This window comes from Ruditapes philippinarum, unplaced genomic scaffold (assembly GCF_026571515.1).
Source record: "Ruditapes philippinarum isolate M1 unplaced genomic scaffold, ASM2657151v2 ctg7622_1_1_1_1, whole genome shotgun sequence".
NCBI classification, from domain to species: Eukaryota; Metazoa; Mollusca; class Bivalvia; order Venerida; family Veneridae; genus Ruditapes; species Ruditapes philippinarum.
Window position 1 is genome coordinate 18,120 of NW_026853942.1, and position 27,500 is coordinate 45,619.

Here is a 27,500-nt window from a genome sequence, read left to right on the forward strand (position 1 = left end):
GACCCCTTTCAAAGTTGTTCAAAAACCTATATATACAGGTGAGCGACTTTGGGCCATCATGGCCCTCTTGTTTTTTTTTTTTTTTTGGGGGGGGGGGGGCGGTTAAAATATATTAACAATCAAAGAAACTATTATATTGTTTTAATAGGTATGACTGTATCTTAAAATAATAGAATGTTTATTGTTAATTAACATTAAAAACTGGATGCAATGTCTGATGAAAACAGGGAATTCAAACAAGGTAAGGAAACACTGAGTCATTCTGTCTGTCAACCTTAGATTTTTAAAACAAGCTTCACTTTTTACATATTTATTTTGTAAATATAACACAAATTGAACTATAAGCATGAATTGTTGTTTTTGGAAGACATGTGTTTATCTACACAGATATGTTATTCAATTTGTATATGAAAGTTTGGTTGGGCAAAAATACTTGACCGAAGTATGTGGACAAGTTATAAGTATACCCAGGTGTTCGGCAATAAAACCATTTAGAAGTTTTTAATTTTGTGATAAGAATATCCAGAGGGATAATTTGTTACCTTTTTATGAACTTTGATATATAGTCTCTTATTTCTATAAGCTTGATAAGTTGTATTTGTTAAACTTAAGATAAGATAGATGACAGTGATGGGTGGGGGACATTTACACTTATTTATAGATGTACAATACACTTTCTTCCAGGTTTTTATAGTTTTAAGGGTCTTACAGTACTTAGTATGACTGTTCTGTTTACAATTTGATAATTTATTCATCTTTTCAGGATTGTCAAAATACAACACTTTTTCATTAATTTTATTTATAATTTTTGAAGCACATATCAGCAAAATGAGTGGTTAAAAGAGATCCTGGTACAGTAGAATTACATTTTCAAATAAAATTAAAAAAAAATCTTTTATAAAAAATCTTTAAAAAAAATATATATATATTCAATTGAACTCTAATTAAATGCGATAAAAATCACATATGCTACATGGAAAATGGGATTTTATAAATAAATGGTGTAGAAGTTATTTTTTGTTATCAAAACTATTAAAAATAACATCAAAATCTTATTTTATAGATGAGCATTAGAGAATTTTGATTTTATCGGAGATTTTGCTCGCCTCCTTTTAATCTGAGTACATGTAGTTATTGATGACAGTTTTTTCTTTATATGAGTTAAATTGCCATTTGCTGATGTTTTAATGTTTTAGCATGAATGAAATATGGTATATTTTAATACATTTGTCATACTTTTTATCATTCCTGACAGGTAACAATTATATATGATATGATTTTAATGACTACTAGAGGCTATAAAGTCATCTCGTTTATTTCAATTTAATTTTGTGATGCTGTGATAGATATAATTTTTCGCTCATATTTGAGCTATTTCATTCAGTAACCATAAAATAGTTCAGAATATGGTTGACAGAATAGATTTGCTTCATATATATACATGTACAGCATGATTGAATACAAACAAAAGTAATAATTACTTTAATCTATACCACGCTTTATCTTAAAAGGAATGTCAAGCTTTCAACCTAGACAAAACTGTTTTTCTTTTTTAGGGAAAATAATTAAATAAGTACTGACTGAATAGCTAATGGTGCAGATGTCTCGGCTGATCTTGGTAGTGCAGATGTGCCGGTTGATTTTGGTAATGCAGATGTGCCTGTTGCTGTTGGTAGTGCAGATGTGCAGGTTGCTGGTGGTAGTGCAGATGTGCCGGTTGATCTTGGAAGTGCAGATGTGCCGGTTGCTGGTGGTAGTGCAGATGTGCCAGTTGCTGTTGGTAGTGCAGATGTGCCTATTGATTTTGGTAGTGCATATGTGCCGGTTGATTTTGGTAGTGCAGATGTGCCGGTTGATTTTGGTAGTGCAGATGTGCCGGTTGATTTTGGTAGTGCAGATGTGCCGGTTGATGTTGGTAGTGCAGATGTGCCGGTTGCTGGTGGTAGTGCAGATGTGCCAGTTGATTTTGGTAGTGCAGATGTGCCGGTTGCTGTTGGTAGTGCAGATGTGCCGGTTGATTTTGGTAGTGCAGATGTGCCGGTTGCTGTTGGTAGTGCAGATGTGCCGGTTGATTTTGGTAGTGCAGATGTGCCGGTTGCTGTTGGTAATGCAGATGTGCCAGCTAATCGACCCATGTTTGTAAATGTACAGGTCTTCAAGATGCAATATAACTATGTTTGGTAATTTACAGCTGTTCAAAATGAAATATTAACATGTTTGGTAATTAACAGCTGTTCAAAATGCAATATAAACATGTTTGGTAATGAACAGATGTTCTAAACATTATATGAACATGTTTGGTAATGGACAGATGTTCAAGATTTAATATGAACATGTATGGTAATGTACAGCTGTTCAAAATGCAATATGAACATGTTTGGTAATAAACAGATGTTTTTAACATTATATGAACATGTTTGGTAATGAACAGATGTTCAAGATTTAATATGAACATGTATGGTAATGTACAGCTGTTCAAAATGCAATATGAAGCAAAATGTTTAGTAATTAACAGATGTTCAGCATGTTCTACATGCAACATGAACATGTTTGGTAAAGTACATGATTCAACATGATCATGATGATACAGATGCTAAATATGTATATATCTTTGTTACAGGAGTATTGCGCATAGATGGATACCATTGGTGACTAGGTATAATTAAGGTAGACTCTCAACATTAATTATGGTTAGTATCTATTCTCAATAACAAAATGCTTGTCATTTTTCCTGATAAAGAACAAATAAATATGCAAAATTGCTTAAGTAAGGTTAAATTAGAAATTTCTTTTAAAATTAATATTTAAATATTTGTATAAAATTGTATCTATATAAGCCTGTATAAGGTCTTCAAGGGGGGTAACTGTATGGTATCATTTTTACAGATATTTATGATGATGACTAGGATTAAGACAGTTGTGTGACATATGACAATGTTGTGTGATATGCCCGTGATTGGCAGTAGACAGGAATCACACAGGAGGCCATTTACAGGTATGTTAACTCTTTTCAATCTAGTTGTCTGCCTAAAAATGTTGTCTGCCGTCTGTTCCAAGTTTTATATGAATTTCTCATTATTCAGATATAGATAATGTCTGCATATTCAGCAGTTTGGAAATTTATACAAGATGCTGAGTCACTTATCTAAAAGTCAGGTCAGTGGCATAGCCTAGCTCGATAAAGAAAGCATCAGAGTTTTTAATCAAGGGGTAACTAGTTTGATTATCGGGCAAGGCAATATATTTTTTGAAATATATGTTGAACCATTGGAATAATGGTCATTCTGTCACTGCTGATTAAAAAAATCAAGTGGCATTAGTGGTTTGTCACTTGTGGAGCAACTGGTTATTGAAGATTTGCCGGATAGTTATCCATGAAAGCAGGTTAGATGGACCAACTGCCAGGATATACATATATATAAAAATGTGATAAAAATGGCATAAAAACACAAACTTCTTGATTAGTCAGAAAGGTTATTTTTATTACCCAATGCAGGCTTAACCCCGTTGTTATATCTTTAATGAAATGGAAGAAACTGTCCTGCTACTTGATTAAGAATTTAAGAATAGTCGGTATATGATTAACTTAGTATTCATAAACCTTCAATATCTATGTTATCAATGTAAAATTAAAGTTGTGTTTTGACAACTATTTACATTCAATCATATATTTTCTACTTTGCGTAAGTATGTTAGTGAAACGGTACCCTGGAATCTAAGCTGTCTAGCAAGTCTATGAGGAATTTATGGTTCTACCCAGTGTCCGTGCCTGTTTTAATGCAAAAAGGGACATTTAGTTTAAAAGATATTTATTTAAGCTTGATTATTAAGAAAAAGTTTGTAGCTTATTTGAATGACTCTCATGTCCACTCTCTGACAGTAACCAGTACTGTAGTCATATAAGGAAACATGGTCATGAACATAGTAAGGCTTGAACCCACAATCCCTGGATGGAGAGGCAGACACCTTTACCCCTAGGCCACTGTTTCCCTTCATCATTTGTAATCGGTCCATTCCACTAGTAGATGTAGTAGAGACGCTATCTGACCCTAACATTGTGTCAGTGTGACCCAATAAAACTAACAATGAAATTATGGCTTTTTGTTTTTGTGATACCCTGGTTATCTTTAACTGGACTTTTGAGACTTAAGTTTTACTTTGATATATTGTATACCGAGTTAATGACCATAAATCTCTTGATACATGTGCCAGTGACGATAATCACTTTAGCCAATTATTCATTTAACCAACTATTCTTTTAGCCAGTTGTTCATTTAGCCAGTTATTCATTTAGCCGATTATTCATTTTGCTAGTTGTTCATTTAGCCAGTAATTAGTCCCCTACCGGTTTACCGGAGGGGACTTTAGGTTTACCCTCCGTCCGTCTGTCCGTCCGTCTGTCCGTCTGTCAGTCCGTCCACAAAACTGGATCCCGCGATAACTTGAAAAGTACTGAAAATATTTTTATGAAACTTGGTATATAGATAGATGGCAGTGTGGAGATTATGCACGTCTTTTTCTTTTCTTCCTATGTTGAAAACTCTGGTTGCTATGGCAACAAATAGGCTGAAAATATGGCAAATTTTACACATAAACTGGATCCAGTGATAACGCAAAAAGTACTGGAAATATTTTTATAAAACTTGACATATGGGTAGATGGCAGTCTTGAGATAATGCACTTCTTTTTCTTTTCTTCCTATGTTGAAAATGCTGGTTGCTATGGCAACAAATATGCTGAAAAAATGTCAAATTTTACACATAAACTGGATCCAGTGATAACGCAAAAAGTACTGGAAATATTTTTAATGAAACTTGACATATGGGTAGATGGCAGTCTTGAGATTATGCACGTCTTTTTCTTTTCTTCCTATGTTGAAAATTCTGGTTGCTATGGCAACACATAGACTGAAAATTTGGCAAATTTTACACATAAACTGAATCCAGTGATTACTCAAAAAGTACTGGAAATATTTTTATGAAACTTGGCATATGTGTAGATAGCAGTCTTGAGATTATGCATGTCTTATCTGTTCTTCCTATTTTGATAAAATATCAGTTGCCTTGGCAACAAATAGGCTTAAAACATGGCAAATATAACAATATTTGTGATTAGTCAAAAAGAGCTGAAAATTTTTATGAAATTGCATCTTTAATTCAAGAGTTATCTCCTCTTTAAGAATTTTGCTTTTAAAATGTTATATTTTGATAACAGGGATGTTTCAAATATTAACTTTAGAGTGTCCTCAGTCCGTCTGTCTGTCTGTTCATAAAAACTGTTTCCTGTGATCACTTTTAAAGAACGTTTCCAACAAATTTACTTAAAATACATGTAGAGAAAAATTAAAACATTAGTGAATGGCCAATGGCCCTTCAGAATGTTGATGGGGTTCTAACCGGTAGGGGACTTATGGATTGCTTGCAATACTATGATAATTGCTTGTTTTTTTAGTCAATTATTCAGTTAGCCAATTGTTCATTTAGCCAGTTGTTCATTTAGCCAGATGTTCATTTAGCTTATGGTTTCAGTAAAGAACCAGTTGAAAGTAAGCACGTCCAGGCATTGTGATGAGATATTGTACAACTGGATACTTAGTATTGAAATTACTTAAAACAACAAAAGTCATAACCAAGCACAAAGCCGAATAAGTACATTAAACAAAATTAGAGTAGCAAAGATTAAGTGTATAAATATTTTTTTTGTAGTTTCATGAATTTCTTTTCATTTGAATTTAAAGCTACATTAAATAAATAATTAAAAATATTTTGCCGTCGGCCTAAAAATCAAGCATTATACAGTTTCATTAACCTTTTGAACAGTATTGTTGTAAATCTCATGAAACATTGTTCATAAATTACGATTTTAAACGGAAAACCCCACGGTAACACTAAAGTTCGTATACGAATTTTAACATGCAAATGAAGACTATAATCAGTTCGTGTATGTGCTATGTCACAGTGTTATAGTTGCTATACAGAACACAGCAAATACGTGATTTTCATGTGCATACACACTTTAACCGTTTTAGCTTCACGGTGCACTAAGCATGGCGTTCAGGAAAGAGTAATCATCTCATAAAATTATTAAATTTGTATGAAAACAACCGTTACAATGCGTAAATATACCGTTATATTAGGACTGCTACTTATAGCCATGTTTGTTGATTTAATATTGATGTACAGATGACCAGAAGGCGGAGTTTCTCATGCAAATTCCGATTTCGCCACAATGAGGTCGCAGATATTTATGCTTATAAAACTCATTTTAATCCTGAAAGCATATTGTAATAGACATTTCATAGTTTTTGAAAATAGTATAAGAAACAGATATTCTTTATCATAAAAGGAGAAAATTCTTTTGACAAGGGGTCTTCTGTTTAATTTTGTGAAAAGTTATTCACAAAACTTTTTGTTGCTGCTACTTTAGAGGAGCCGGATTCAAACACTCGGCTTCTAGATGAAAGGTATAGGGCCACATGATTGCTTTAGTAGTAAATCAGTGGGACTCCTTATTAAACCCAGGAGGGTGATCATAGTGTGACCCCTTCAGAAGTTATTTAATAAAGTATCATTCAAACTGCAACTTGGATGATTGCATGTCTTTCCTATTAGACTGCCTGTTCTTGCTGTCTGACCAACTGTACTCTCTAAGCTATTGAAATAATTACATTTATTTTTAAAATCCTTGATACTAAAAAGAAAACACCAATCAAAATTCAAAGTAGAGCACATCTGTAACACAATGTGGGGAAATTAGTTTCAAAAAGGTTAAAATTTACCATATTTATATAAAAAACCCATTATTCATACTTAAAGTATAAAAAGATGAGCAATAATTCATACGAAAATGGGGAGCAAACTCATATTATTATTATCTATCGTAAATTTACCAGTTTATTGACCCTTTATGAAGAAAATGAAAAAATATAATGTTTTATCAAAAGATTTTTAATTTGTTGTGTTTTTTTCTCAGGTCAAATGTTATATAAACATACGCATAATCTTTCATGTCAATATAGCTGAACTAGCATGTGGAGTGGGAGACTTGTTTTTGTTGAATTATAAATGTAATATATTTCTTTACAACACAATAAAATCTTAAAAATAACAATTACCTACAGGTAGTATGGTAAGAGGATTTTGAGTGCCACCAATTCTACTGGGTTGTATAATGTGTGTATTATACATATAACAGTGGAGAGAACTTTATGTCTGATTCATTATATAAATTTAAGATGTTTTTATAAATTTAAGATGTTTTATAATCTTGACCTTAATTCTAGATCAGGTTAAATTGATAGAATTTTGAAAGAGAAAGGGTGCAGGTATTTTTTTTCCAGGCATTTCAGGTCAATGGATAGGAAACTAAGTAGTTTTCAGTGGTTAATGCAAATTTATTACCTGTTGACCAGGGGCTGTAACTCTGTACAAGATATTTTTCTTCATAATGAAAGTTTTATTAGATATAAAAAGACAGTACATTGTTAATTCAAATTTATATATATTTATCATCTTCAAATGAAACATGTTAGACACTGTGGAAGAATCACACTCATAGTTAATATTGCCAAGTGATTCAACATGAAATGCCTTAATGCCTCAAAAAATGCTATTATTTTTATTTCACAAAATCTTTTTATCTATTTTTACCTTTTATGTTCTAACAGTTTCTACAGTGATAGTCATTGGTCATGCAGCTGAATCATCTTTTGCCTATTTGTCATTTTATCTAGTAGTCTATAAAAAATTAGTACTTTGTATATGAAAGACAAAATATCACTTTTTTCTACTTTAATATATATCATGTTTCACATGATAACAATGTAACATTTTCTTAACCAGTTATCAAATTATTAGAAAATGCTTTTTCATTAGTTTATTTCTAAGGCTTACTGTGCCGTTTAAGGTGCTCTTTAAGCACACTTACCTCAAGCTCTGATTCCAATGGTTCTTATTATGAAATTGATAAAAGGTACTACTGTATAACCTTGAAAAGTAAAGGTCAGAACTACTGCCTGACCTTGAAAAGTAAAGATCAGAACTACTGTCCGACCTTGAAAAGTATGATTCGAACTACTGCCTGATCTTAAAAAGTAAAGATCATAACTAATGCTTGACCTTGAAAAGAAACAATCGTAACTATGGTTGACCTTGAAAAGTAAAGGTCAGAACAACTGCCTGACATTAAAATTAAAGACTAGAACTGCTGTCTGACCTTGAAAAGTAAAGACTAGAACTGCTGCCTGACCTTAAAAAGTAAAGACTAGAACTGCTGCCTGACCTTGAAAAGTAAAGACTAGAACTGCTGCTTGACCTTGAAAAGTAAAGGTCAGAACAACTGCCTGACCTTGTTAAGAAAATACCAGAACTACTGCCTGACCTTGAAAAGAAAAACATGAGAACTACTGCCTGACCTTGCAAAGTAAAGTACAGAACTAATGCATGACCTTGAAAAGTAAAGATCAGAACTACTGCCTGACCTTGAAAAGTAAAGGACAGAATTACTGCTTGACCTTGTTAAGAAAAGGTCAGAACTACTACCTGACATTGAAAAATAAAGGTCAGAACTACTGTCTGACCTTGAAAAGTAAAGATCAGAACTACTGCCTGACCTTGAAAAGCTACTGTTCGCCTACTGAAATAAGTACTACCCATTGTTGAGAACTACTTTGATAAAGTTTGAACTATTTTGGGCCATTAAATGACAGATAATTATATAGATTTTGGGTTCCATTAAAACAACACAACACTGTCCTTGTAAAAAATAAGATTCAGTATTTGCCAATAATTTTATATTCAGCATGGTGACTGGTTATTCATGCAGTATTCTAAATAATTTGTTCTTTCACCTTTAATTATTTTGTGTTCTTATCATATTTATAGAATGTGTATGATATTTGATACAATGTTATCACAGGTTACTGATATTTTGTCATCCAGTAAATTGATTTATACTTCCAGCTCCTTCACTGTCACTCCAGAAACTGGATATCAATCTATAGGCCATGGATTATCATCAATTCTCAACAATCCAGGTGACATAGTTTCATACAATTCTATCTTGTATAGATTTTTGTAAAACAAAAATTTCATTAATATAATATTATGCAATGGATTCAGTGCAAAGATAGAATATAGACTGCATTTAAGTTTTTGTTTCATGTGTTTAATGTATATTTTGTTCATCACAATCATTGCTATTGTTATAGCTTTTATATACCGAGGGTTGATCGCCAAACTGTTGTAAGTCCTTTATTTCATATAAGTTACTGCAGTTTTGTGGTTAACCTTGATAAAAAGAGGTGTTTTGGTATTACTGTTCATTATTTTAATGACTGAGAAAGTAGATCACTTACAATTGTACAATAAAAAACTTTCAGTAAGCTATCTGTATAGCTTCCTTAATATAAAAAAAAACTCTGTCAGTGGGCCATTCAGACCCTCAGGGGGAAGAGGCATGAGGATTGTTTGTCAGCAAGCATAACTATACTGCCATAGAGTTCCATTATTGTGGAGAAATGAAAGGCTTGCTATGAAACATCTATATTTTAATTTTGTAATAGTTTTGTTGTAAATGATGACTTGATAAGTAATGAAGATGGTGATTATGATGGTCATATTGGTGGTGGTAGTGATGATGAAGCGTGATGATGATAATGATGATGATGATTATAATTGTAATGATTATGATAATGTTGATAATGATGATGATTAAATGTGGATATTCCGGTGATGGTGATAATAATTATAATATGATTATAATGATGGTGGTGAGGATGATGATGGTGATGGATGATGATGATGATGATGATTGTGATGATGATCATGATGAGTTGTTAATATTCTTGTGAAGGTGATAATAATGTCAGTGATGATGATAATGATTAATATAAGGATGATGAATTGTTAATGTTCTTGTGACAGTGGTAATAATTATATTATGATGACGATGATGATGAGTGATGATGACAACAGGAAGTGCGCTAGTGAAGATCAGGAGGTCAATAAAATATAACAACAACTGGTGGCATTGATCATAGAATATACCATTACATAGTGTTAATAATGGAGTCTTTTTATAGATGGCTGTAATTGGACTTTGATTGAATTTCTCAGCACGAGAGAACTCAGTTAAAGAGCACATTTTAATACATTCTCATTATATTCTCAATTAGTTTATTGTTGTCATTTACTGATGGTATTATTTTACCATTCATACAAATTTGAATCGAATTTTCATTTGAGCTTGGAAATGGAATAGTTTATTTAATGACAAGATTCATAGAAAAGCCATTGTAAATACAGTATCCCCTCCATTTGTTTATTTGGTTATTTAACTTAGTGGACCTACCACAGGGCTAGTTAGTGCATGATGAGTCCTGTCCTAAATTTATAATTCAACCAGTCCTTAAATTTCATTGGTTGATTGAATTGATTTGTCGCATTATTCCACTACCAGATATCCATTTTTATTGATTGCCCCGTTTTTGAGATACTTGATAGGTAATCAATTCCTGTTATCAAAAATTGAAAGTAAAGCAAACAAATTTTGCTAATTTGTGAAAACATGGAAAGAATACATTTATTTGTAGGCGACCAAGCTACTGGAGTTTACATTTTACAATAAGGGCTTTGTTTCTACCCAAAATGGAATGTTTACATATCAGAAATGCTTAAGGATGAAGTAGTTGTATGGTAGATATTTTAAAGGAAAAAAGATATACCTTGTAGTATTAGTTAATCAAGTTTAAGGGGAAAAAAATAAGGGAGTGAAAGAAAATCTATAGTTTTGATAAATTTGTAATTCCACTATAAAATTGATTTTTATTTTCATCTAAAGGAATAGAAGGGGGAAATAATATGTTGATACAGGTGGATCAAAAGAAGAATGATTGATTGGTTTATATTTGTTTGTATATAATGTACTTTTTTGTAAGAAATGAGTTGCTTTTCTGCCATTTGTTATACTTACAAAGTTCATGCATACATATGTATATTTCTTAAGTGATTGTTTCTCAATGATTTGCAATGATTTGAAAATTCTATTGTTTTTATGGAAAAAAAAAGTCTATTCTCTTAGATTTATTAGAAAAAGGTCTTGTTGTAGATTTGGCGTGATGACCCTTTTTGCGCAAAATCTTTGTAACATAAAATCACTTTCTATGTATGTTAACATTCAGTGTTAATAAAGAAATCAAACCTTACACAATGCATAGTTTACTCACAATCATGTCCTCACATTTTACCTGCCGTGAATCTTTGTTTATGGTAATAACTAACATAACGTCACTTCATTCAGTGTCCTTGATTTTAGGAAAAAAGGCCCATGTTCCTCATTTTCAAAATATGATTGAGAAAAAAGACATTTTTTTTAATTAATTTACGGAAGAAGTATCGCTTGGTTTTTGTTTTCTTGAAAATGGTCTTTCATGGTTTAGCAAAAAGGGTATGTATACATGGTTCTGGTTTTTCTTGGTTTTCTTGGTTTTACTCTAAAAAAGTTGTATTTGATTGTAGTGTTTTTTCATGATTTAAACTGAAAAAGACCAGCCTTTTGCTTTTAGAGCTGTCTTTTTGTGAATGTTTTTGCTTTGTGTTAACTTTCCCCGAAGGTAATTTTAGTTTTAGACTTAAAAGACATTTTAATATTATTTTTGGTTTCCGATTACTTCCTTAGCTTTTCTTGGTTTAACTTTTCAACCCTCTGTGGAAAGTTTTCTAATTCTCATTTTGTACTGAGTTTAAAAATGATATGAATTTAAAACAAAGTCTTTAGGGATTGTTTTCCAAAGGGGATTAGTCCCCATTTTAGCGAAAATATTAATTCTATAATCATTAAATATTCATAGGATCATATCTTCAAATAGAATTCTGCTATCATTAAAGAAGCTTTGATGTATGATGGCAAATTTAATGTTATTATAAGGATGTCATATTACATTTGATTTTAGATTTTTTACCTTAAATAATGTCTACAAAAATAGAAGAAAAGTAAGATTTAGAATATTTTATTTATAACTGGTAATATGATAAAATTGTACTAATGTATAATTTGTTTTTCCACCAGAAGACCTAATTTATGGATATGTATAATTATTTTAATTCTGAAAAACAAATAAAGCTTCTCACAAAGGTAATAAAATAAGCTCTGGAAAGTGTCTTCTTGTCGGTCACTTGTGGAGAAATTGGTAATTACCGGTTAGTTATCCAGGAAAGCCGGTCAGGTGGACCGACTGCTGGGATATGACCAAAAAGTTTTAAAAAAAGACTGATAAACAAACATGTTGCCCTTCATAAGTGGTTTAAGAAGTCAATAGTCGAATGGTAACCATTTTAATACTGATGTTGAAATGCACATATAAAATTTCTCTTTTGCTATACTATTCAGTTATCTTTCTATCCCTTTCTTTTGAAAATATGTGTCACCAATCTTTGAATAGTAGCATTGTTAATGACTTTCCACTGATCTAAATGAGCCTGCAGAGCCATGCAGTCTGACCACATCAATGCAGTGGGACCACATTGGGGCAGTCTTACCACATTGGGGCAGTCTCTATACCACATTGGGGCAATTTTACCACATTGGGGCAGTTTTACCACATTTGGGCAGTTTTACCACATTGGGGCAGTTTTACCACATTGGGGCAGTCTTACCACATTTGGGCAGTTTTACCACATTGGGGCAGTCTTACCACATTGGGGCAATTTTTCCACATTGGGGCAGTTTAACCACATTTGGGCAGTTTTACCACATTGGGGCAGTCTTACCACATTGGGGCAGTCTTACTACATTGGGGCACTTTTACCACATTGGGGCAGTTTTACCACATTGGGGCAGTCTTACCACATTTGGGCAGTTTTACCACATTGGGACAGTCTTATCACATTGGGGCAGTTTTACCACATTGGGGCAGTCTTACCACATTGGGGCATTCTCTATACCACATTTGGGCAGTTTTACCACATTGGGGGCAGTCTCAATACCACATTTGGACAGTCTGACCACATCCAAAATGTCTTACCACATAAGTGTTGTGTGACTACATTGGTGTTGTCTAATCAAATCCAATCAGTTTGACTTCTAAACCACATTAGTGTTAAGACTAACCACTTCAGCATTATAGTCTGATCGCAATGTTGTAGTCTCATCACATCGAAACTGTCTAACCACATTTGTGTGGTCCCTTAAATTTATTGCTGGCTGCTTGTTTTAAGCATTCCGATCAAAGCTCAAAGCGGAGCATGTCAATTTGACAAAGTTGGAAGTGTAAACGTTAATCATATTCATCAAGGTGACGTTAATTTTGTTTTAACAAGGGGTTTAATACACCACAAAATAATAAACATGAAATAAATTTATTCTAAAATGTCTTTAATTTTATAGCCACCTGTCACGGAAATGAAAAGGCATGCACAATTACTTGTGACTGACAAATTATACAATTGCACATTTATGTATGTACAGTTTCCTGATTTGAAGGTTTTAAGAGAATACAGCCCATACACATACAGATATGGAAAATGTTGACAGTTTTGGTAAATAATATGAGTTTCATTAATGATATTGAATGATATAACAAGGCAAAATTTTTTTTTGCAATTCCTTGGCTATCATGGGTCTTTTTATAAATATGTTTATTTATTGTTGTAGCCGGTTACACCTCAAGGTGAATGTTAAATGTTAACATATTTATTTGAGCTTAATTGCAAACATTTTTTTGCAACTTATATTAATTAATCCTGGGACCAACCAGTTCTGGTGTCATATGAAGAAACATGATCGTGACCCAAGTAGGGCTCAAACCCATGATCCCTGTGTTTAGAGGCAGACACCTTTACCTGGACTAGGCTTCCACTACATGAGCGTTAGTCAGTATTATTCTTCGATTTTATTTTTTAATAAAGAAATTTCAATTTTCAAGACAATACTGAAACTGGTTATTTATTTATATAAATAAGTAATTGAAAATGTTACTAGTTTTTAAGTTTATATTTGATACCTTCATTTTAGACATTTTTTTATTGAATTGGCACGATAGACTATACTGAACTATGTTGAGACTGTTGTAACTCTGGCTCCCCTATCCCTGGGGGGCCTTGTGGGGAATATTTGAGGAAAATGAGTTTTTTAACCCCTATGTCCAGTCTGTTCAGTCAATTGGGCAATTTTTGTTTTGGCACCAACAAAGCTATATCTAGGGAATATGTCCAAAAGTCAAAGATCCTGCTATTTTCCCTGTAAGGTTTTTTAACTGAGTGGTGAATATCTATATTTAGAATTAAATTAAAATACAAAAGAAAAATAATAAAAGAGTCATTATGATGAATAATCTGCACAGATGTGCAAGCTGGTCTGTGGCTAAAAAATTGTGACATATGTAAAGTCAGATAACTTCTTCAAGTTCATAGAGTTAAAAAAAAGAAAAGGCAGTATAAGTGTTTGAAGACCAAAATATCTACCAAGTTTGAAGTTAGAAGTATATATTTTAACGGTTTAAGTGTTAAAATACAAATAAACTTTTCCTGCTGTCAATAAAAAGCAAATTTCAAGGCCCATAAATTTATAGTTCATTGATATATATCAATATCCTTTGATGATAATCCGGTATTCTTAAAGACCTGTACTTTAAAACACACACGCATAACACTTTTCATACAGCTTTCATTTTTAGGCTGGTATTATACATATATACCTGGAAACAAAAAAAAAATAACCTGTGTGGTAGTGGTGTGTTAAAATCTAATAATTGAGTTGTGAAATGGCTATTAATTATTCAAAAGGGGCGAATTTAGGAATCAATGCATGTAGCATTGACACTGTTTCGTAATTGTTTTATTTCTTTTTTTATTGTGTGAAATGTAATCGTGTTATAAATGATTAAGTAATTGCGTATAACATTGACGAGGTGACACTAGCTGGAGATCACAGGCTGAGGCTGCTGTTGACAATGCAAGAATACTAATGGTGACAACAAGAACAACAACATCAAATAATTTCCTTTGAAGTTTTTCTCTTTGATTAAATTTAAGCAATTATGGTAGAAAAAAAAAGGGAAATGCTATTATAATTATTTATTTGATTTGTCATTATTAGAATCCGTCTAAAAAAAAGATAATATAATTGGATAATGGGTTCGGCATCAGAGTGCCTGTAATTGTGTTACGCTTGTTTTTCTATGATCCACATTCCTTGTTTAAATAAAACTGGCAGTAGTGAAATGGCAGTATGTATTAACAATAGCAATGTTAGTGCATTCAATATCAACGAAAGGTGAGACATTACCCTCGACTAAATTGACTCAAAATGTTTAAACGTGAAATATCGAAACTTTTGAAAAGCGTGTGGTAAACAGTTGTCTTAACTGTAACGGAAAAAATGAAAAATAGCGGGATACATAATTGGTAGGATATTATACGAGTTGAAATAATTAAGTCAACACTTTTACTTTTTGGTGTGCAAAATATAGTCATTATTTTGTTAATTCTGTAGGTAACTTTATTTTCTTGTGAAGTTTTTGCGGATATAATTGGACAATAAATATTTTAAGTAACGAGTGGTATGACTTATAATGGAATAATGATAGAATTATGGATATTTTAAGGTGACGATACCTATCAGGTAGGAAAAAAATCATTAGGACTGTTTAAGATCTTGGGGGAGAAATGATTTTGTACAATTTGTATTAAATTTCAAACAGTCTCTGAAATTATACTGTTATTTATGTTGCAGTATAAAGAACTTTCACAGATTATTTTCTTGATGTCGGAAATTAACAGGAATCATATTTCAACAGTATAAAATATATAATACACTCAGTGTTTGAAATATTAATCTATTATTGACCAAAGTCTGGACATGTAATATATAACTATTTTAGGGACATGTATTGAATAAAGATTATATTTGTAGACATTTTGGATTGTCACCCAAACTTTTTTGAGTTTGTAACACTTTCTGTAAGAAAGCATTAAGATGTCATGTGAAATACAGATCAGTGGATGTAAACAACCGTGGAATATTAATCATAGAAAAGGTCAAATTCCTTATCAAAGAATGGATTTAAATAGGAGATTAGCATAATCTATTGAAAAGAATGTTAACAGGATTATGCCATAGTGTTAATTGTTTGCAGTGTTAATTGAATTAAAAGTAAATAAAAATTCGTGGTTATTGTTTGATTACAAAATTCAAGTGCATCATAACCGGAATATGTTCTAAATGAGTAACTGATCTGAAGGAATCTTTAGGTCTAATCCTGTAATCTTAACACTAATATTGTTTTAGTTAGGATAAAAGAATGGAACAGTTGGTTTAACCCACAAGTGATAAACGTTTTCTCATTGGATTTATTATTGAACTATATTTCACCAGTGGATATAGACTTTTTCAGGTATGATACTTATGAATATTTTTTTTTCTTTGTCAATTTTTTTTTATAGAATATGGAGTATCCCTATAGAATGCCCAAAACAACAAAATTGAAAAAAAAATAAATGAAGGCGCGTGTTGCAAGTCAGCTGCTCTTAACAATTTCTGTATTAAATTTTAATTTTTGATTTTATTGTTTTCTTTTGTTTTAACAAAAAGAGTGGCGGCCTAGTGATGTAGGTATTTGCCTCTCAGCCCAGATTCTGTTCACAACTGTGACAAGAGTTCTGGTTTATTAGTTTGTTGAAGAGGACTTAAGAGAGGGATTAAACATTCTCTTGCTGGCAGCAACTTATTCTACCCATGCCACTAGTGCAGACCATTATCAGCTGGTACCTATATACCCTCTGATCATGGCCTGCACTGCTTGCTATTCAGTCAGTACATATTTTGATATTTCCCCTATAGATAATGAATGGTGTTGTCCAGATGGAAAGGTGGACAAGTCCATTTTAGATATTTAGCAGTGTTAATGGTTAACATAAGTTGCATGACCTAATGTTTCACTATTAAGCTTAAATAAATATATATATAACTAAACTAGACCAAGATATATAGAGGATATTTGTTTGTTTTGCATGTAAGATTGAAATATAATTTCACTGAGTGAACACCAGATGCAATATTTTCACGAGTGGCGTAGCCACGAGTGAAAATATAATAGCTGGTGTTCATGAATGAAATATATTTCAATCTTATATGTAAAACAAATAAATTTTCTTTTTATTTCATGCTTTTTAAGCGATTTTAAGTATTTTTTACTGATTTTGCCGCGTAACGTCGCGCATTCTCCTTTGTGACGTCATTACATCATGATGTCACATCATCAATTTTGAAATATAGTTCTGTTTAATTTCTCTAATTTTGTTACACCTTTAACATGATGCATGGTGACATCGACTTTCTTTTCATAAAGAAGCAAAATTTACGTAAGACGGCATTTTTTTTCTGCCTGTTAATCCATTTAGTTTGATTTTCTTTTCATCCGCATTCAGATATAGTCCGGCTACAGTGAAATTATATTTTATAAATTTCACTAGTGGTTTATCAGAATATAATCATCTGATATGTTACAATAAAACACTGGAAAGCATGAAATAAATGAAGATATCTTTCTGAGTGCTTTGTTTACAAAATATTCATATTATTCAATATAATTTATGATTTAAAACATTATTTAAGAACCTTACCGTACTCTGGTTTGTGAAGTCTTATAAACAAAACTGATAAATTAGTCTCTTGACTTGGCCCTTAACATACTACATTTCTTATATGAACTTGTCCCGCTCTCATTACTCTCTTGACTTGGCCCGTAAATTGCTGAATTTCTTTATGGACTTGTCCCACTTCCATTACTCTCGTGACTTGGCCCTTAACATGCTGAATTTCTTACATGAACTTGTCCCACTTTTATCAACATTGGGGATATATCTAGATAAAAAATTTAAATTAGTCATCCAACAATTTAAATTCTTAAAAGACTACGTGGATGTGCAGGCTGGCCTAGCTCAATACTTGTGGTAAAGGTTTATCACTTTTGGTTCCCCTAGGTTAAGGGTTAATTTATTTTTATTACAAGCTATAATAGTATTATTTAATACACTTGTTACTATATATAGTAACAAAATTGCCTATGATTTCAACTGATTATTAGTGTCACGTGACCTATTATGAGTTTGCGGCCCGGGGCCGAGAACTAGTTATCAGCCCGCAGAACATGTGCACGTGCACAAACTGAAACAATGACGTCATATTTTACGTCATCAAACAGTTAACTGTAAAAGTGAAAGTAGGTTGTCAGCACAAATTGCTTTATTTTTATTATGAGAGCTTAAGCATATTTAGTACAAACACATTTTTGTTACTTTTGAAATTTGAAGAAATAATATGACAAATTCATTCCGAAAAAAATGAAAATAAAACTTGCTTCTAGATACACAAAAACATTAAACATCTCTGTACAGAACAATAGAAGAGTAGACAAGAATTTTAACGAAAGAACTTTGTTGAACAAATGCTACTATTAGATCTACAAAGTGTATTAAAGACATTAATACACGTCAGAGTAGGGTCGGGAGGTGATAATCGGCCCTGAATGAATAATGGCCCTCGGGTCCATTATTCATTTTGCGGGCCGATTATCACCTTCCGGCCCTCTCCTGCCGTGTATTAACCTCTTACTCCACCATTTCACAACTCAACTGAAGGCATATTCTCAACAGACTTACTTTCAAGTTACTTCAAAAAATTTAAAATTCATTCTTCACATATCAATTTATTTTTGCACTAATTGAGTACAAAGAATGAAATTAACATCAGTGCAACTTTGAAGATTTAAACTACGACATTGTTGCATGGATGAACATGCAAACAGGAGAAATGTTTATGTCAAATAATCAATGATTTGATTACAATTATCTTCATTTTGCAAGCACTTCCTTTGATCTATTTTCAATATTTGACCAGCATCGCCAATGTCAGTGCCTGAAGGAATTAGGAAAAAGGTGTCAGAATTTTAGGTCTCAATTAGGAAATTAAAATATTTTCAAAATGTGGGAAGCATAACTCTTTTGATGCTAAGGTTATTTGGAATAATGTGTCTCTATTGGGAATTTAACTTTTTTCTGAACATTTTGGGAGCATCTTCAATGTTAATGCTTAGGGAATTGGGAAAAATATGTCAGAATTTGTCTCAATTGGGAATTTTTCAACATTTATAGATGTCAAAGCATAGGAACTTGGGAAAATATGTTAAAAATGATCTAATTTAGAATGAGATTTAAAACTAATATGGAATTGTTGGGATATATTCTTTGCAGAAAAGAGTAAAAAAAAATAAGGGAACATAATGCATCCAATACAGATTTTTTTTATACTACTCTGTATTTGGAAAAACTTACTGTTATGAATTTTGAATTCCTTCTTTTACCCAAGGTAAATTTATAGATGTAAAAATGGCCCAGATGTATGTTTAAGTAACTTAGTCACAATTATAGTCAGTAGGTAAGCTCTTTTGCAAACATTCACAATTTTAATGATAAAAATTTCTATCAAATGAATAACTGCGGAAAAGAATGCCTCAAATTCAAGTCAGAAGTCCATTTATCTTTCTAACAATGCACTTAATTAAGCAAAACAAACATTATAGTTTCAATAAAAAGAAAAAGAAAATACCATGAATTGATTTACTGCTTGACGAAAATTTTGATAAAATATTTACACATTTCTTACGCTAAAAAATATTTTTATTTGAAAGGCAAGTTTCATGCTCCGATACTTTGAACAAACAGTTTAGTAAATAGACTAATACAGTGTATTGTTTATCGATTTACTGCGAAGAATGGAGAGAAAGTCGCTGGGGCTGAATAGGGCGGACAAAGGGGACAGTAGCGTTTGTTGACATTCTCATAGAACAAGAAGATCAGAGAAGTGGTTTTGTTTAACCGTTGACACTCGTGACAAAATATTTGCTTGTTTAGGTTAATTATTGTAAATGTAATGAGTTGAAAGTATTGGCATAGACATGTTATATTTTCGGCACAGACAAGTTAAGAAATATATATACAGACGTCAATTCACTTTAATAAGGTGATTTCAGCATCTTTAGCAAGTATTTATACAATATGATTTATAATGTTTTGATAAATATTTTGTATTTCTTTAATTGTTTGGAATTGAAAAAAAAATAAAATAAAAATGATGAAATTAAAAAGTATGAAAAAGTAAGATCTTAACAGTCACTGAAGAGTATTCAGTCTTAACTCATAACCTTCTGAAACAAAAAGTGATTAGACTTTGCCACCAGTATAAGTGTCATGGGTGCCGGCATGCACTTCCATGCAGTCTGACCAGGCTCTATACTGCTGGTAGCACAATATTTGATATTTTGATATTGAAATCCCTTAAACTTTAAAAGAACATTTCCAAATTCAAAGCTTAGCAAATCCATCCAAAAATTCAAGTTAAGGTTTAAATAGAGAAAAATCAGAATCCCTAAAGACAAAACATCAAAAAAGGAAATGTTGCAAGCTTGCTTTGATTGAGCCTGTTCATGGACGGTACTGGAAAGTGCAAGTTATAGTATTCGCACGGGCTTAAGCAGAATTCAACATTTTAACATGAAAAATGGTGAAATTTTTAATTTTGAAACATCTGCTTCAGATAATGGGTGAAGCCCATGTATTTCTGTGTGGATTTGGTTCCCAACAATCTGTCATATTCTGCATTGATGTTTATATTACTATATTAATCTAAAGAATAAATTATAAACATGTTGATATTTGTATAATTATATGAATTGTTATTACAAAACTAGGATAAATTTATTTTAGTCATTAAAGAGATATCTAGAGAGTATACAACAGGAAATGCATATTTGTGGCAGAATGTATAATATTATCATAGATTTAATATTTCTGCATTAGAACTTGCTTCTGTCCATGTCAATATGAGGGTTGATGTAAAATTAGGAAAATCGTTACTAAATTTTTTCTATATATTTAATAATTTCTCTAAGTAAGTGACATTGACCTCAATTCTAGGTGATATTTATCTTAAATAAATTATTAAATAAAAAAAAAAAACTGCAAAGAAATATACTCTGAATTAAATTAAAAATTGATAATTAGTGAAACTTTTTGTTGGATTTGAGTGACTGAAAGCATTGCATTTTTGAGTCTTTTTTGCAAAATAAAAATTATTATTCTGAAAAAATGGGACAAGAGAATGATCTGAAAATTTTGAAACAATTAGTTATTGGTTCAGACCTACATCAAATGGTACATAAATCTTGGAAAATATTTACAGTCATGTCATATTAGTGGAGTCCATTAAAGGGCTTGAAGTTATATACATTGCATAGACAAATATAAAAATACATAAAATGAAGAATTTTATCCTAGTCATATAATAAAACAGTGACTGTATGAAGATTTCAGTGAATATGCAAGCCTATGGACCTGGCTTTTGTCTGAAGTCCATAGGTGAATATGCAAGTCTATGGACCTGGCTTTTGTAATAATCACTGGAAGTCCATAGGTGAACATGCAAGTCTATGGACCTGGCTTTTGTAATAATCACTGGAAGTCCATAGGTGAATATGCAAGTCTATGGATCAACCTGGCTTAATTTTGTAATAGTCACCAGTCCATAGGTGAACATGCAAGTCTATGGACTTGGCTTTTGTAATAATCACTGGAAGTCCATAGGTGAATATGCAAGTCTATGGATCAACCTGGCTTAATTTTGTAATAGTCACCAGTCCATAGGTGAACATGCAAGTCTATGGACCTGGCTTTTGTAATAATCACTGGAAGTCCATAGGTGAATATGCAAGTCTATGGATCAACCTGGCTTAATTTTGTAATAGTCACCAGTCCATAGGTGAACATGCAAGTCTATGGACCTGGCTTTTGTAATAATCACTGGAGCCAAAGGCCATAGGTGAATATGCAAGCCTTTGGACCTGGTTTTTGTAATAATCACTGGTGTTGAAGTCCATAGGTGAATATGCAAGTCTATGGACCTGGCTTTTGTCTGAAGTCCATAGGTGAATATGCAAGTCTATGGACCTGTTTTTTTGTAATAATCACTGGAGCGGAAGTCCATAGGTGAATATGCAAGTCTATGGACCTGGCTTTTGTAATAATCACTGGAAGTCCATAGGTGAATTATGCAAGTCTATGGACCTGGCTTTTGTAATAACCACTGGAAGTCCATAGGTGAATATATATGCAAGCCTTTGGACCTGGCTTTTGTAATAACCACTAGAGCCGAAGTCCATAGGTGAATATGCAATCTTCATCCTCATACAGAAACTGTATTAAAAGAGCATTGATTTTCGTTATTGGTAGGATAAATATTAACATTCTGAGAGCAATTATTATCAATAAAAATGACACATGACTAAGAACATTTCATCAATATGTTTGTACTGAAACACAATAGAAAACAAAACAAAACAACTTAAAAGCCAAAAAAACAAACAACAAAAACAAAAGAAATGGATATTTAAACAAAAAGGGGTGAATATAAGTGGTCCACTACTAGTTTACTGGAAGAAAATGATTGGGCGTCTAAAATAGTGTTTATAAAGATATAAAAGTGATGATACAAAACAATGTAAAACTATAGGCTTTTGAAAATTACATGTATATTTTTAAGTCCACTGATAGTGATAGCCATGTGATATGCCATAGTAAAAAGTACTGTTTGCAATATGGAATATCTACCAAGGTCACATCTAATAATGAGCTGCGTCACGACAAAACCAACGCAATGCATTTGCGACCAGCATTCGCACAGTCTGATCAGGATCCATGCTGTTCGCTTACCAACTCTATAACAAGTAGAGAAACTGATAGCGAACAGCATGGATTCTGCTCAGACTGCGCGGATGCGCAGACTGGTCTGGATCCATGCTGGTCGCAAACACACTATGTTGGTTGTGTCATGACGCGGCTCAAATAGTGTTGGAGCATCTCATTAAATTCTGTATTCTGTTATAGACAAGGTACCTGAATGATTAAATGTTAAAATCTTGCATTTTCACCGCAGAATAATGCACTTTTAGATGTTCATTTCATCATTTCATACCGATTTATATACAAATATGAATGGAAATTGTAAGAATCTGCAGAAAATGCCATATTTGTCTATTTTGTGATCACTTTTTCTGCAAGCATCTTAAGAGGTAGTCTGCTCCAACACTGTAGTGGAGTTGAACCCTCCAATAACAGAGAAAATGACCCCCCTAAACTTATCTGAAAAGGTTCAAATATCTTAATTGGTGTTATTCTACCAGACATGTCACATATCATGACAGTATATATATATAACTAAATATATATACTTATATACTTCACTATTGAGAGTACTTACACATAAATAAAATAGTCAATATTAACTGGTGATAGTTTAAAAGTTGAATGAGGTGCTAATGGAAGTAAAGAAAAAAAAAGACTATATTTATAGTAACAAAATTCAACACTTAAAAAGGTAAAGCAAATATTGACATGGAAAACAAATTTGTTGTAGTAATTTGTCACAGCTTGTTGTGTGCTGATAAAGTTAATATAACAACTCTATAGAAGTATACAGGTAAGTAAAAAGTTGCCTTCCGCTATTTAATGAAATATTTCCTTAATTTTATTTACAGTCATCATAAAAAAATTTATAGTAAAGAAAAAGTGTATTTTAAATGAAAAAGCAAGATGAAATAAACTTTGAATTGAGAAATATTTGATTTGAATGGCTTCTCACCATGCAAGGTGTCGGTGTAAGTACAACTGCTTCTGTGAGGGGGGGGGGGGGGGGGGGGGCATAAAGTTTTGCTCTTTTTTGTTTCTCTGTCTGTCTGACCCATCATACATGAATATGAGGGAATTTATGTCTTACGGACAGATTTCTAGTTTTGGTAAGTTTTTACAAGCAGTTTCTCTACCTTCAGTAATGGGTATATTCAGGCATGCATTGCACATGTTGACCTGAAATTGATCTTGCAAACCTTTAAGAATGGACAGTTCAAGTTTAAAAATCAAATCTTGGCAATTTCATGTTCACAAATTTTAAATGGTTTAAAAAGTTAAATTGATAGGTACAATTTGACACATACTTTTTGTATTGGACAATATTACCATTTGTGTTTTCATCAGACCATTTTTATTTATAATCCATTGAGATGAAGGAAATTGACACTTATTGGAACAAAGACCTTTGAACTCTTAAAAATAATTATAATAATTATTGCTAATAATAACTTGTAAGTTTCAAATTTCTTGAAGAAAAATAAAAACACATCATATTTGATTAGATAATTTTAATTTTGTCTGTCAGTTGAAGTGTAGTTTATAAGAATAATAATATTGTGTGACAAATGTAATGAAAATTTCATTAAATGATAATTGTACCTCCTGTTGGGGTATTTAAACTGTTCTAAATGAGTTTTTGAAAGAAAAGAACCATTTTTATACCAAAACCAATGTACAATGAAAAGATATTAATTTTGCTTTTTGCACTAGCATAACATTATTTTTAATTTTTTTCTGTACTTGTAATATGAAATCTGATTCAATTTGGCAAATATCATTAAGAAAATATTACAATATCTAGATTGATTAAAATGGTAGGTTATACAAGTAGGATTTTAATGTGTCTCAGTTTAGGGAGTATTATTATCACGTCATGCAAAAGCTTTAATGATAACACTTTTAAAGATATCAACATGGAACTTTGAATACTTGTTTATTATCAAGGCTCAATGTTGAAACAAGAGGCATTATTCTGAAAGCTATAATTTAAGAGTTCTGCCCCCATATTTTGTAAAAATCCCTTATTTAATAAAATACAATGATTTCAAAACTATCAGAGGTATCAGCAGTAAACTAGGAATACTTAATTACCCTGTAAGACAAGGGGCATTATTCTGACAGCTTTATTTTAGAGTTATGTCCCTTTTCAACTTTAAATATTTGTCAAAATTATCCATTTGCAGAAAGTTAATATATGGTGCTTTTCCTAGGCAAACTTGCTAATCTAAGGGACAAGGTACATTTGTAAGACAAGGGACATAACTAATTGAATAGTAATTCTAGAGTAACACCATGTTTTGCATGGAAAATAATAAATATTTAGCATAAACACCAACAGCTTGAATATTTACATCCTTAAAATTACTGGTCTTATTTAAAGTGCATAATGGCCATAACACCATAATAATCACTCTTGGATTTAACTATTTTGGTTCATTATTTCTTCAACAGTATCAATGTAAATAAATCTGCTTCAAGTTTGATTCTTGGAGTCAAATCAAGTACTGGTATACTATTCATTCAGTTCTATAAGCTTTCTGCCCAAAGTCAGTATATTGTGATGTGGTGGAATTCAATGTTGTTAATGTATCCAGGCCAAGGCCTTTGTTTTTTGTTGGATTTTATAAAGGTCCAGCTTACTTTGGGCAGAAGTCCCCGGGTGCCCCTCTGCATTATTTCAGCCTAATTTCAGGAACAGGCACCAGAGTAGAACCAACACATACAGTAAACTAGCTGAATAGCTTCCTCCCATGAAAACATGGTGGGATTCGAACCCACAGTGGTAAGGGTCACATAGTTAAAAGTAAATAACCTTAACCGCTCCGCCACGGATGCCTCTTTTTTAATTGAAGCCTAAAGTTTTGTATTTTGCTTTCTGGTATAAGAAAACGTCAAAGTCTCACAGAATAAGTGAAATATTGTCAAATGTCAGACTTAAAAAGAAGTTTTAGCAGACTCTTAAGCTTAAAAAACCAGTTTTAGCAGATTTTAAGGCTTAAAAACCAGTTTTAGCAGATTTTATGGCTTGATAACAAGTTTTAGCAGACTTTTCTTTGCTTGGATGTACACTGTTCATAATAACATGATTGTAATAAGAAAAAGTTTCCTCATTTTATGTATGATGAATTTTACTAGATAAACTCTTAAGTTTATGGATATAATTTACGATGGCTGCTAATACTGTCCTAAACATATATCGAGTATGAATCGAGTACGGTCATAAATTGTATTCTATATTTCAAGCAATATAATGAACATACTTATAGTATAATGAAGTAGAGATTATGTCTCGTAAAACACGCCTCTTTAAATGATTAATGGGGAATCAATGGTCATTAAGAATCTATATAGTGTAAGAAATATTTTATTATATCATATAGAATGTTTGAACGAATTTTGATATCGTCATAGAATTTATGTCTTAAAATGCTTTTAGTTTAACATGTATTTGTGTTTAATGGACGAAAAGTAGGTCATAATATATTGTATCGATGAAAAACTTTTTTTCAAGAATATTTTTTGGGATAAATTTTTGTTTTTTTCTGCACATTAGTTTTAAACTGACCTTCAGCTTAAGATTAAATGTTATTTTTAGATAATTTGTTTTATATATTTGACATTTAAACTATTATGATCCATATTTTTACATTATAATTGTTTGTGATAGTTTAACATCACAATCATTATTTTCAGAAATAGATATTTCATATTTTATATCAAAATCTTTGTTTTTAAATGTAGATTTCAAATATAACAGTTTTATTTTGGTAACTTTAAAATAGTTAATCAAAAGAATTCAGGTGGAAAATGAAATTTGCTGATGTGACGATACATAACCAATATTAACTAAGGAAACATCTCAATACCACTAATCTACCAGACTGCTTTCTATATTTTAGTAAGTTAAGCGAATTTTTTTAAGCGATCGATTTGTTTTCCATCTTCTATTTTAGAAACGGTGGTCATTAGCATGTTATAAAAAGCTCTCGTAACCCTGTTTTAAGGAAGGCTGAACATTGATATGATGCACTTTTGCATGATAAAATTACTGAAAGACTTAGTTTGAAACAACACAGAATTGTTTTTAACAGAAAATAAAAGCCGAAGCTTTGAAGAAGTGTGACTTGATTTTTAACTACAGGATCTTTTCTTTTTGAAGGTCTCCCATAGTTGAGATAAGAAAGATCTGTGACTGATAAAGGTGTAAAAACTTTCTGAAGAAATCATTGTCTGTAACAAGTAGAATTTTTTGCCATCCCAATTCAAAAATAACAATTCCAAATTAATGATGATACATGTACATCATCATATGTTGGTCATTTGCTCCTCAGGGTCACTTAAGGTCTGATTTTTGTCAGGTTATCAAGTTCTTACAATTGCAGAAGATTTCTAGTTGTGCATATTTGCTTTCTGTTAGTGTGGCCTGGCCTCCTTGGCCAAGAAGTTGACGTTGCCGACTTACAATCAATTGCCATTAATATTGGTTTTGCTTATTCGATTATTTGATTCATTCCAGGAGGCTTTGTGGTTTGCTTTTTGGTTTTTTGTTTGGTTTTCATGCTGATTTTAACACAATTTTATTTGGTCATAACTTGGTGGTATGTATACCTAATCATCTTCCCTGGATAACTAACCAGTAATTGACCAACTTCTTTGCAAGTGACTGACTTGTCATCCCACATGATTTCTGAATCTTCCGTGAGAGAGACAAATGATTATTTGTTCATATTATAATTACATGGATGGGTACCTGAGGTATTGTTT

At 31.9% G+C, this 27,500-nt stretch overlaps 1 protein-coding gene and 1 long non-coding RNA gene across 2 annotated transcripts in view; both read left to right on the forward strand.

Moving 5' to 3' along the window:
* The first annotated feature begins 210 nt into the window (after positions 1-210).
* Positions 211-2,184, forward strand: LOC132738457 (uncharacterized). Its single transcript, XM_060725961.1, has 2 exons — positions 211-241; positions 1,589-2,184. Exons 1-2 carry the CDS (start codon positions 211-213, stop codon positions 2,182-2,184), a joined length of 627 nt encoding a protein of 208 aa, XP_060581944.1.
* Positions 2,185-2,382: 198 nt separating this feature from the next.
* Positions 2,383-27,500, forward strand: part of LOC132738458 (uncharacterized) — a 36,186-nt gene continuing 11,068 nt past the window's right edge. The window contains exons 1-3 of the long non-coding RNA XR_009626877.1: positions 2,383-2,690; positions 2,887-2,995; positions 8,961-9,034. This is a non-coding gene — a long non-coding RNA (uncharacterized LOC132738458). The remainder of the gene's footprint in view (positions 2,691-2,886; positions 2,996-8,960; positions 9,035-27,500) is intronic.

Excerpts from the sequence above, each read along its gene's own strand:
- LOC132738457 (XM_060725961.1), top strand. The coding sequence starts at position 211 with ATGTCTGATGAAAACAGGGAATTCAAACAAG. Across the intron at positions 242-1,588 it reads AAACAGGGAATTCAAACAAG|CTAATGGTGCAGATGTCTCG; the intron begins GTAAGGAAACAC and ends CTGACTGAATAG.